The sequence below is a fragment of the Chinchilla lanigera genome, unplaced genomic scaffold, assembly GCF_000276665.1.
Source record: "Chinchilla lanigera isolate Chin_1 unplaced genomic scaffold, ChiLan1.0 scaffold00019, whole genome shotgun sequence".
In the NCBI taxonomy this organism is placed as follows: Eukaryota; Metazoa; Chordata; class Mammalia; order Rodentia; family Chinchillidae; genus Chinchilla; species Chinchilla lanigera.
Window position 1 is genome coordinate 13,081,616 of NW_004955420.1, and position 13,357 is coordinate 13,094,972.

At 34.6% G+C, this 13,357-nt stretch overlaps 1 protein-coding gene across 10 annotated transcripts in view; it reads right to left on the bottom strand.

Moving 5' to 3' along the window:
- Dlg1 (discs, large homolog 1 (Drosophila)) overlaps nt 1-13,357 on the bottom strand; it is a 205,517-nt gene that overhangs the window by 13,327 nt on the left and 178,833 nt on the right. For 4 of the 10 annotated variants that reach the window (XM_005383167.2, XM_005383165.2, XM_005383163.2 and 1 more), the window contains 4 exons: nt 10,920-10,953; nt 3,776-3,817; nt 1,156-1,206; nt 86-187 (listed from right to left, as the gene is read on the bottom strand). In XM_005383167.2, coding sequence (XP_005383224.1) covers nt 86-187; nt 1,156-1,206; nt 3,776-3,817; nt 10,920-10,953 — 229 coding nt within the window. Of the gene's footprint in view, nt 1-85; nt 188-1,155; nt 1,207-3,775; nt 3,818-10,919; nt 10,954-11,622; nt 11,723-13,357 lie in introns of all 10 variants that reach the window. The other 6 variants (XM_005383159.2, XM_013513452.1, XM_013513450.1 and 3 more) reach the window with 2 other exon arrangements.

Consider the following 13,357-nt stretch of genomic DNA (forward strand, 5'->3'; position numbering starts at 1 on the left):
TAAAAATGGTTATGTTTATTTCTGTCAAATACAGTGACAGGGAATGTTACGAACAACAACTACGAGTTTTTACGTGGTTACTCACGAGGAACACAGGATCCAAATTTGTCAGGAAATTCTGAGATCAAGTCATCATTTATTCTGTCTTTCATAGGTCCCAATATGATAACTGGTCGAGTATAATTAACTATAAAGATAAACTACATGTTAAAAGGAATAAACACTCAATAAATATTAATGTACTTTATTTTACCAGAGGACAAAATCATCCTGAGCTTTTATAATTTGTTATTCTTTCTCTGTATCACCTCATCATCTACCAAAAATGACTCACTTGTTACTTTATAAAACTTTATCAAGATACTCAACTTCACTCAATCTCCACTAGAGGTCAAGTGAGTTAAATTTAGCATTTTAGCAGACAGTGTTTCCACACATTATTAGTATTACCTTGCTATAAATGTGAAAACGAAGTATGTGGTTTTACAAGTAGAAACTGCAAGGAGCTGAACAAAGCACAAACAAGAAATTGGGTGTAGGGATAGCATAGTAATAATCTAGAAAGATGATCTAATAGAGAAGGGTAATATTTGGTTTCCAGGGGTCATGGTGGAAGAAGGAAGATTAATAGTGAGAAGTGGAACACACACTGTGGTAGGAAGGCTAAAAAGGAGGTTACTAACAAGGAATATATGACAGAAATAGAATAAAAATGGTCTAGAACCCGCCTGGATGAGGATAAAGAACAGAGAAAGGTCAAATGAAGTACTTTTAAGACTTTTGAAAAGGGTTATTGGAAAGACAGTACTGTCACTATGAATACTGGAAAGAGACTGCTTAGAAAATAAAACACCATTATAAATCAGCCAATGTAAAATGACTTCATTCTAGTATGAGCTAAACTTTGTTTTATAAAATTCAGATACTAAATTTCTACAAAAATATATACAGTAAGTAATACAATTCTTTTTTTTTTTGTGGCGGTACCGGGGATCCAACTCACGACCTTGCGCTTGCCAGGCAGGCGCTTATGCCACTGAGCTAAATCCCCAGCCCAGTAATAAAATTCTTGTATGAAATTTGTTTGCAGTATGATATAGACCTATTTTCCAAGGGTTTTTGTAAGATTGTAAAATACCAACAGACTTCACAAACCTTCTTGTTGATTCACTGGTTCATAAGACAAGACATATTCTTCTTGACCACCTATTAGGAAGTTAATAGTACAGATAAAAAAACCTGAAAAAATAATAAATGTGAATCTAATTCTTCATATTTAACACATAAATTACTAGGACTATCCTGAGAAAACAACAAAGATGTATAAAAAGATATTTTACTTTAAAATTGTTATAGCAAGATTCAGTAAAAAAAGGCAAATTATTAAGTTATAAGGATTTAAGCTTAATAAATATAACCAAATATAAATGTTATTTATTATAACTTATTCTGTGTTTACAGATCAAATCTATTAAAATATTTGTGATGTTGAGTATGTGCTATTAATTTTTTAGAATCTAAGAACTATCCAATCTTTTAAAGACTAATAGTATTTAGTTCCACATCTAGGCGCATTGGATAATTTGCTATTAAAAATACTAGTTTTTTGAGTATACTATTTAACTGAGTATACTATTTAACAAAGTATACTTTGTTTTAAAAATAAATACAAGTGTAAAACTATGTCACTGTTTCACTTGAGAAAAAGTTCACTGATTATTCTAATTCATCAACTTTAAAAAAACATTGAAACTGTGTTAAAAAGATCTTCTGAAAAAATCAAACCCTTTCCTTCCAACAAAAAATAAATTAATAGTAAAGAAGTTAAGACAGTATGTTTTGACCTTAAAGACATTTTAAAGCTTCTGAAGGTTAAATTAAAGGTGTAGAGCTTAGGAAATATGCTAAATAAAAAGTCTGCAAATTATATTTGAACCCAGGGAGAAGAATTAAAAAGTTAAAAATTCTAGTTCTTAACATGCTCCCAAGTAGGAAAAAAACCCCCAAATCTAAGCGGCTCAATGAAAGCAATCAAAACTGGATAATATATTTGAAGATTTTCTCTTTGATTATGAAGTTCTGTAACAACTACCACTAATTTTGTCATTGTTTTTTATGCACTCAGCTGCAGGTCTTTTAAATTCACATACTAGTGTAAGTATTCTTTCCTGCTTTAAAATATATTTATTTGTTTTCAATTTTATTATTATAGCATAAAAGTTTTATAGTATAAAAGTATTATAGTATATAGTTTATAGTATTATATAGTATAAAAAGTATAAAAAGTATTATAGTATAAAAGTTTTATAGTATTATATAAAACATATTTTTCAAGCTGCTTTTTAAAGTACTGGATGTAAAACATGGTCCACATACTAGCAAAAACATGCAATTTGAATATTCAACACCTGAGTAAATTCATGCAAATGGTGAAAGAGACAGTATATACTTTCATTCCCTCTCTTAAGTTTAGAAAGCTACTCAACTACTCTACAGTGGTTTCTGGTTGTAAGTTACTAAAATGCTGAATCACATTCCCATGTCAAAAAAATTACTAAGAGATTCTTACGTAGCAAAGAATAGCCAACCAAATGAATGAGAATTAAAAGTATATACTGTCAACATGAAAAAATAGTAGGGACTGATATGAACAGGATGGACCTTTGGGGCAGCCATACTCATCTGTAATCAAGATTACTTTCACATTAGACAGCAGTAAAAAAAAAAGTTAGAAAAGCAATTTTAATTTTTAAGATGCTACAACTGGTAATATTCATGTACCTTCCCATCCTCCCATGCCCCAATCTGTTTAATGACTTCACATGTCTACCCGACTTAAAAATACCAAGAATATAATATGAAATACAAAGAAAACAGTAGTACTTTTTGAGCAATGATTGAAATGTTTTCTTTCCTCATTTGTTACTCTAACCAACAGGTGGTGAAAAACACTGACTTGATCCAGAGCAATACTAGTGACACCGAAGAAAGGAACTAAAGCTAATTATAACTTAGCATTATTGAAAAAATTACTTCAGTGTTCATGCTAAAAATAAAATTAAACAAAATATCGAAATACAATTTTATTCCTCATTTAGCCAGGTATCTATTTTTCATAAAAGATACACAGACATGCATATGTGCTGTGTACAAAAAAACCGCTATTCATAAAAAAGGTTTTAGTGTTTTCTCAAAAATTTGGATATTAACCTCTCTCTCTCTGTATGTATATTTATAGGCTGAGTATCCTCTACCTAAAATGGTCAGCCCAGAAGCACTCCAGATGTAAACTTTTCTTTTTGGACTTGAAAAGTGAAATTCTTCAAAATGTGAAAATTCTTTTTTCTTTTAAAAACATGTTTATCCTTTTTTTTTTTTTTTTTTTTTTGTGTGTGTGTCTTTTTGAGACAGGATCTCGATATGCAGCTCAGGCTGGCCTTGAGCTCCCTTTGTAGCCCAGGCTGGTCTCGAACTCATAACGATCCTCCTGCCTCAGCTTCCTGAGTGGTGGAATTACAGGTGTGCACCGCCACGTCCGGCAAAATTTGAAAATTCTTGAGCATCACATTGCTGCTAAAGAGTTTTGGAATTTGGATGGAGACACTCAACTTGCAGTAGCTTTTACTTTTCAAGAACATAATTTAATTGGCTTTCCCTGATTTTAAAATTAAGCATCTGATTTTCAGTTTTTAGAACAGATATAACTAAGGAAAAAGCACCCAAAGTTTATGTATTACTTCAGATTACAAAAGAACAAGTAACTTAAAACACTTACGGTAACTACTTTCACTATCGCTGGCATTAGAAGTTACATGCTCTGAAATTGCAGGACAATGAGAAAAATAAAAAGTGTCATGAGATTAAAAAGCTGATAAAAGCAAATTATCAAAGTAAAACAAGGCAACATACATTACAAAATGTTGAGATATAAACTACATATAACCAAAACATTTTTAAAAAGCATTTTTGATTTTCTTTAAAAATTTCTTTTTAAACAAATAAATATGATTCAGCAAGAGAAAATACCTGTAATAAAGGATAATGCCTTACTTTTATACAATATGGTTCATGAACAAAATCTCTAATATATCTAGCAAGCACAATATGGCAAAGAAGGCAAAGTGATCCTAAATTAGATAAAATGTAGAAATAAAACCCAAAATGAGAAAATATATTTATTTGTACTACTTTAGTTATATGAAACACTGAAGATTAGCAAAGGAGACAAGTTATATTTGAGTAAATAGATGGCCAATTAAGAAAGGGGTGTCTTTATAATTTAAAAATAGGTCTTATTTTTAAGTGACGCATCTCTTGTTCTTAAAAAGAAAAAAATTCACATTTCTGAGATCATACCAAGCATATTCAACGTCTCAAAAATAGTAAGTGGGAAGGAATTCTTTTTTTTTTTTTTTTTCCTGAGACAGGGTCTCACTATGCAGTTCAGGCTGGCCTTGAGCTCATTTTGTAGCCCAGGCTGATCTCGAACTTCCAATGGTCCTCCTGCCTCAGCCTCCCAAGTGCTAGGATTACAGGCATGTGCCACCACATTGGGGATTAGATTTTAAAAAACATTCCATTTCGATAAAATTGACAGTGGCTGCTCTGCAAAACACGAAAAAAATCAAAATGCATACATGTGGTCAAAAATATATCTTGCCTAACCTCTCCTTAAAATAATTCAATAACTTGGTTGTACAGTAAACGAAAGGTACTTTATATATGTAAATGTAATCTCTCAAATTTTCCTTGAATAAAAAAGGGTAATTTTATTTATAAAAAGTAAAAAAATCTCTTCCAGTGAGAGGAAAAGAATTTCTAATGTTAGGGAAAGAATATTTTTCCTCAAGGAAAGGAGAAAGTCTGAGTACAAATACTGGCTGTACCACAGTACACCTCCCCCGGAGTTTCCTAAAATCAAGCAGCCCTGTGCGGAAGATCAGAGAACGGCAGAACTTAAGATTTCAAGTTAAAAAAAAGTTTCTGAGTTGCTATTGTGAAAAACGTCTGCTATTCTAACCTGCAAAGACAAGATGTAACTTCTTAATTATGGTTAAAGCAAGAGCTTTAAAAATTACAAGTACAACTGACTAACGTTAGACAACCACAGGTAAAAAACATTTTTTGAAGCTTATAGTTAAAAAGTTTGTTACTACATGGAGTTCAAAACAATCATTTACAATTGTAGAACACTCCACTGGATTACTAAATTGTGATTTTACTTTACCATTTATAGTTTAGACATTTTAGTTTGCTTTAAATTGTTTTCACAAACATCAATAATGGTAAATGCATTTCATTTTTACCTCTCCTCGTTACTTGAAATTTATTCCCCAAAATAGGAATGTAACATTAAAAAAACTTATTTTAGATTTGGATTGATATTACTGTGACATAAACTTAAAAAGGAAAGAAAAATTAGTTATCGAGATGAAGTGAACTGGAAATATAGAAGAAACAAAACAGGTTAATGTTGAGCTGAGAATTATGAAAGCTGGGTAAATGAATGTGTGGCATCTACTTTTATATTTTACTGCTGAATATACCTGACATTATACAGTAGTAAAGCTACTATTATCACTTTTCAATTAAAATTTTTTTTTCCTCCTACTCATCTTGAACTCTGTAAGACTATACAACATTCAAAATTTGCAAGTTCTTTCAAATATTCTTTCAGTTAGCCCCTCCACGATGAAGTCTTGCTCGGAGTATGGGCCTTGGAATAGCACCATCATCATTGCTTGGAAACTTATCAGAAGAGTAAAGTGCTTTTCCCCCTTCATAATTAAAAATATTGTAATCTTCTTGAGCCTTGAGCTGGGGGTATAGCTCAGTGGGAGACCAAATGTCTAAGCACGCAGGAGGCCCTGGGTTCAATTCCCAGTACCTTGGAAGCAAAAGCAAAAGCAAAAGCAAAAGCAAAACAACAACAAAAAGGCACTTTACCAAAGAAGGCACTAATATAGCCAATACACATATAAAAAGGTGTTCAAATTTACTTATCAGAGAAGGGAAAATTAAAAGACAAAGGATATTTTTATCACCTACTAGAATGGCTGAAATGAAAAAAAAAATAAAAAAACAAAACAGACCAAGTACAGATACAGACCCACTGCAGCTGGAACTCATATACTGCTGCAGGCAAACCGGTCACAGTACTTTGGGAACTATATGGCAGCACAGTCTTGCCTAAGTGTCTAGGGAGGACTGGTTCCAAGACCCCAGGGGAAGACCAAAATCAGAAGATGCAAAAATCCCTTATATAAAACAGTGTAGTATCTGCATGTAACCTACACGCCTTGCCACTTACTTTAAACCATCTCTAGATTGCTTAGTAACACCCAGTACAACATAACTGTCTTATGAATAGTTGTTATACTGTGTTGTTCAGAGAATATTGGCAAGAAAAAGTCTGTCCAGTGCACACAAACCACCCAAGGGGTTTAACATCTAACTAGAAGGGGTACATGAAAAGATGTGAAGTGAACAATGCTTAAACAGGAGCTGGTAAGACTGGGGATCTCTGAAACGGTAGGTGGCTACAGCAGGCTAGGCCCACACACCCCCTCATCTATATGATGCATGCAGCAAGCTTTTGCTTGCTGGAAATTTTTGCTTTTTGGAAATTTATGGAATTTTCTTCCCAAATATTTTTGATCCATGATTGGCTGAATGCACAAATGTGGAACCAATAGGATAGAAGGCCACCTGTACCCACTATAACTAAACATATGACTATGTATAACCCAGCAATCCTTCTTTTCTTAGGTATTTTTCTAAAAGAAAGCTATCCAGGTGCTCACCAAAAGAGATGCACAAGAATGTTCAAAACAACGCTTTTCAAAACAGCCTCAGAAATATTTGCATTTCTGAGGGATACGTACAGTTTAATATTTTTACTTTTTTTTCCACTTACATTTTTCAGCATTTTCCATGTCATTAAAAATATGATTTCAGCAATACAATAAGTATGGATAAATCATACTTTATTAACCAGTCCTCAACTAAGACATTCTCAGATGGTTTGAATTTTGTTATTTCTAAATACTGCTAAAATAAACATTCAAATATATACACCTTTACCCCATCTATTTTCATTTATGTCCACAGGGTAATTTCCTGGAACAGGACTTAGTGGCCTAAAAGATACCTTTTCCAGAAAGGCTCTATCAGCTTACTGCTCCTAATCACAGCATGGTGAAGAAACCATTCTACAGAACCTTTGAAAGGAAAGTCTGCTGAGCGATGGGTGAAACACAGTACTCTGTTTATTGATTACTAGGGAGATTAAACATTTCTGTGTTGCTTATTTCATCTGCTCATCTTTTGAATATCTTTGTTAGTACAGTTTAGATCTGGAGTGTCCTTCAAAGGCCTCTATGTTAAAGGCCTGGTTCTCCTCCACTTTCGCGCAACTGGGAGACAAGGCCTAGTGGCACCTTTTAGGTCATTTGGGAAGCAACCCGGAAGGGGATATGGAAGCCTGGCCTCATCCTTCCTGACTGGGAGGTGAGCTGCTTGTTCCATCATGCACTCCCCTGACAAGATGACTGCCTTACCACAGACCGAAACACAACACAGCACCTCAGCCAGGTCATGGAACCTCCAACATTATGAGCCGAACTAAACGTTTCCACTTTGTATGCTGGTTATCTCGGGTGTTTGCTACAAGTAACAGACAGCTAACACACCTGCCTTATTCTCTGTCCAGTTTTCTAATGGACAGTCTGTTTCTCACTGGTAGAACTCAGTGTAAGGTTATTATCTCTTTGAGAGACATTATGCAAATGTATTTTTGAAGTTTTCAAAGTTAGCTGCACACACATATTTCAGATCTCTCTAATCAAGTTTCACCTTCCTACTCAAGCACCTATTCTTGCCAGTGTACGTGTCTCTTCTGTCTTCTCTCTTCCCTGTTCTTTCTCCACATAATACTACTAGTTTAGTATTTTACTGTAACAAAAATGAAAATAAATGTGACTTTGGCATCTAAGAACTGTGCACAATTCTGCTTAAGTCTATAGAATAAGAAAGGAAAGAGATACAAAACAAGGAATCTATGCGGCTAAAAGAAATTTTTGAGGTATTCTATAGAATGGGAAATTGTAAAAATGGAAAGGTTGCTTATTATTCATTGGTACAAACTTTTTCTGAAACTGTATGACATGATTTCACTTCTGAGCACCTTTTATATCTTCTATTGAGCTATATTTCCATCTAGTCTCTGTTAAAGGACTCTTACCCAATCTTATTCCCTTGAGCTCCTTTAGAACTGCCTACTTAAAGCATAACATTTACACAGGCAGGTTTCTATTTCTAGCTTGTAGTAAGTCTGATGACTTATATTATCCCAGACTTCCATGAGTCCTGCTACCCAGAATTAGGTTTGGAAAAATAATTTTTCTCATTGTTTCTTCAAGACAAATCAGTAACTTCCATCATAACTAGTTTTCAATTTTGTCTGATATTTTGTCTCTGTAAATATTTTCTGAATAAAATCTTGATCTAACCAAGTCAGTGGGTGAATAAATCCTTTAAATTTCTATGCAATGATGCACAGATACCTATCATTGAACTGATCTTGGTCACTGTACAGAAAGATCAAAATTGTTTTCTAATTAACACTGATAATTAATCACCATTTTTCATACTGTTTCTCTCCTCACCTAGATCCAGACATAGAAGGTTATGGTATAATTATCATATACCATAACAATGTGAACATGGGAGCCAAATTTTTCATTTAGTTCCCTTTTCTGAGTTTTCCACAGACTTGATAAAAATTGCTAGCTCCCCCTTTTTTTTTTGGGTCTTTTTGAGACAGGGTTTCACTATGCAGTTCAGGATAGCCTTGAACTCACTTTGTAGCCCAGGCTGGCCTCAAGCTCACAGCAACCCTCCAACCTCAGCCTCCTGAGTACTGGGGTTATAGGCGTGTGCCACCACACCTGGCTGCTAACTCCATTTCTGTCTCTAATATAATATCAACTTCAAGATAAATTCTCTAAATCAATAATCCACTGAAGGATTTTGAAGGGTTTTCATCAACACTTTTTCTTAAATGTAAGAGATTAAAAAGTGATGTCACTGGTGACAGGAAATCTGTGGCCTTTCTTTTGTTTTTTTTTTGGTTTTTCTCCGGTACCGGGAACCGAACTCACGACCTTGCGCTTGCCAGGCAGGTGCTTTGCCGCTGAGCTAAATCCCCAGCCCCCTTGTGGCCTTTCTTAAATTCTAAACGGGTACATTAAAAAATAACACAGTATGTCTGACAGAAATAATTATACATAAAGCTTACTGTCTTAAATCTAACACAAATCTAAATCATTAAGGTTGAAATAAATGTCAAGTACCTATACTTTATTAAAATTCCAATATAAAATTACCATAAATCAGAAAAAAACCTTGTGAAATTTAGTATTAATATAGATCTTAGAAAGTGAAAAGATACTGTCTATATTCTTAATGATCAAGAATCAGAGAAGTTTTCAAAATGCTTAATAATCCAAATGCAAAGAACCACTTAGGAAAAAACAGTCTAAAGAGGATTATTTCTAGGAGTCACTGTGTTATGGTTCAGGTTTATGCTGTCTCCCCAAATTCTCATGCGTGTGCAGAGGGGTTGGGTTGGGGGGTGCTACATTCAGCAGTGATTCATCCAGTTCTCGGCCGACTGTGCTGTAAGGAGGGTGGGTCTGGTGAAGGAGAGCCACAGGGGAAGTGAGCTGGAAGGGTGCATCTCCTTGTCTCCTGTCTTCTCTCTCTGCTTCCTCACTGCCATGAGCTGGGTACCTTTCCCTCCACCATGCTCCTTTGTGACCCTGTCTGCCTTGGATCGAGCTGAGCATAGACTGAAACCAGGAGCCACAATAAACCTGCCCTCTTCTCAGTGTGGGCGTTGGGTATTTTGCCCAAGTGACACTATCATCTTAAACTACCTAATAATACTAGATAAAGTTTTGTAGTCAAATACTTTGAAAATATCCAAAATAAAAAAGACATTTTGTTAAAATGGCTTTTTGATACATGGTATTTATTTGAACATTTACTGTATTCTTGAATTACTTCTATATAATCAGACTCTGTGCTAAGGTTTTTGTGAAGATTAAACGCTGGCTAGAAAATTAACATACCAAGGAAAGACCAAAACCATCTTGGTTAAAACAAAGGACAGTATTTCTTATAATTCTTCTCAAACTTATACTCCCCCAACTGCTACTTGAACTTGATGTCTACGCTTATTCTCTAACAGTTAAAATCTATTGTTTTATATTTTTTACATTATAGCCATACATATACACATATTTTAAATTTTATTTATTTATTTTTTTTTCCAAATTTTTTTTTTTTTTTTTAAAGCTTTGAGACAAGGGTCTCATTAAGTTACTAAGATGGCCAGGTTGGGCTTGAACCTGTGATCTTCCTGCCTCAGCCTTTCAGAGTGCTGGGATTACAGGGGTGTACCACCAAGTCTGGAGCAGCTATACCTTCTAAACACATGAGAGTGATTGCTAACTTATTTTAACAACAACAACAAAGACATAAAACTCTAAGAAAGCATATTTCTATATCCTAATAACAAAAGCAAGTAGTAGCATTTAAAAAATTTTTTTAAGAAGTCTCTATATTAAAAAATCCCTAGCAAAAGTAACTGCCATAAAAGTTACAAACAAGGAAAACATAATTATGAACACAGTGTTTTTTAAGTGACATGTAAAAAAATGGAGCATAACAAAAAGTGTATGTTACAGAAATAAAAATCCCAAGCATGTTGTAAGCGTGGAAAGTCTAAAAGCAATTACATCACACACCTCCTCATGCCAGAAGGGCATTACCACCATGAACCTCAAATGTATCTGAACAAGGTAGGTCTGCAGATGGAGGTTAAAACATAACTTGGGAGTATTTTGATCACTTACTCAGGCCTTTTGATCCCAAGTCGTCAGGGATCTCCTGTAGAGAGTAGTCCCCAGAGAGCAAGCAATAAAAAGATAATCAAAGAAAATAGTTGTCAGTAATGCATAAAATTGGTGCTACAGTAAGAGACAGTTCCAAGACCATTGCAGGTATACACATCTTACAGAGTATTCTGATAGAGTTCCAAAAATTTAGAATGAGTTACCAGCTACATGTAATCTACAAAAGAATAAAAGTTCTGGCTTAGTAGACAGGCAAATTTTGAAGCCACTTCTTGCTATTTTAAAGTAAAACTCACACTGTCTACATATAACAAAGAAATAGGATAAAATGGAATGATTCCAGATGAACTAGAGTCAAAGACTGGCAACGCTGTACCTAAGAACTTAGGCATCTATGTTTTTCTTCTAAAACGTTTTTTGAGTATGTTACATTAAAAAAACTCATTTCAAATAATTTTAATTACTTTTTTATATGTTTAAATTATAAGGATATAACTTAACCCTGCCTATTTTAAGAATTTTTCAGGTGCCAGAAAGAGTTAAGACTGGCATATAAATGAATTATCCCTGGTAAGTTTCCTCCTGTTAAGACAGTTAGTAACCTGCTGCAGCTCTTGAAACTGTCTCCATGGTAACAACCAACTGCAGGGCAGTAGGTCCCTCTACATTTATCTTCAGTTGACCACTGGATCCACATACTTACGGTCAGCATCACTTGTTTCCTGCTCACTCTGGTCCTTGTTCTTGTAGAAGGGGAATTTTCGGGAAAAGAGGTTCTTTTTACGCTTGTCATTGAATGACTGCTGAAGAAGAGAAGGAGGGGCAAAACAAAGGGATGTCTACTGTCTGTGTGTACAAAGGCCCAGCCTAGCAGCTCTGTGGAAGCTGACTCCTATGACCACAGTGTGCAGTCAGTATGACTGTCACTTTACTCACATGAACAGTGAATTTCTAATTCTGCATACACTTTTCTAACATTTCATAAATGAAAATATTTTAAAAATTTGAAGAGAATTCACTTATACCTTAAAAATGCTACTTGACAAAAAAGGAGCAAATCAGATCATCACTACAGTACAAATCAAGCTAATATTTGCTTTTAATGAATCCTTATTTTTGTAGAAAAACTTCCAAACATAGCACTAACTGCTCTACAGCAAGTTTTTTTTATCCTCCCCAAGAAGTGGGAATTGAACCCAGGCCTCACACATGCTTACAGGCTAGGCAAGTGCTTTGCGTCTGAGCTACAGTCCCAGCCCTTGATCTTGCAATCTTCCTACCTTAGCCTCCCAAGTAGCTGGGATTACAAGTGCACCACATACCCAGCTAGTGAAAGTTTGTTGCTCAATTATTTTTATGCACCAAGTAGTAATTTTCATTTTATTTTGGTGTAACCACACTTTTTCTTTTATTGCTTTGTGGCTATTAAAAAAGCACTGTCTGTACTGTTCTTTTGCTATTTTGTAAAAGGTTGTCTGTCTGTTAATGTTTTCCTCCTTTTATTTAACAAAACAAAACGTTAAAAAAAAAAAAAAGTAGACCAAAATAATCATGAGAAGTTGGTAATGCTAACTATTTTAGAACAATTCTTGTTTTGGGAGAAGACAAAGATAAATAAATGCTTATGGTATGAACTAGAAAACTAAGAAATCCATCAGGTATACAGTCCAGGAAAAGATTTATCATTGCTCGTTCAATGCAACTGATTTTGCTTGTTTCTAAGCTGCCCTATCTATATATCAGCATCTACATATAAAACAGAACCAATTCCAATCCATTGGCATCATACCCTGCATAGAGTCTGGTGCCCATCAAGGCCACAAAGGGATTAAGATTCTAGAAGTTTATACAAAATTATTGTGAGAGAACTGGGCAGGTGATTTGATATGCCTCACTGCATAGATGTTGGAAACAACTTTTTTCCCTTCAGTGTACCATTGTACATTCATGATTTAAGACCATCTAGCAAAAGAATGATGACAATTTTAAAGAGGAATAGCTTTTTTTCAAAAAATAATTTCCTGTCATAGCAAATGGTCTCTTCTATCAGTGACAGTAGAAATTATTATTATTATTTTTGGGAGAGTGGGAAAAATATAAAGGCTAGAAAAATTTTCCCTTTTTATGTGTGTGGTGCTGGGGATTGAACCTAGGACCTTGTGCATGGTAGGTGAGTGCTCTACTACTGAGCTATTCCTCCAGATTCTCCTGCCTATAGTTTCGCTTTCTGGGGGTCAACTATGGTCTGAAAATATTAAATGGAAAATTCCAGGAAAAAGCATTCCTTAAATTTTAAACTGCATACTGATCTGAGTTGCACAATAGAACCTCACGCTACCCCTGGCTCTGTCCTGCCCAGGATGTGAGCTGGCCTTTTGTCCAGTGTATCCAGCCTTCACATTCTTACCTGGTAGTCATTCAGTACTCATCTTGGCTAC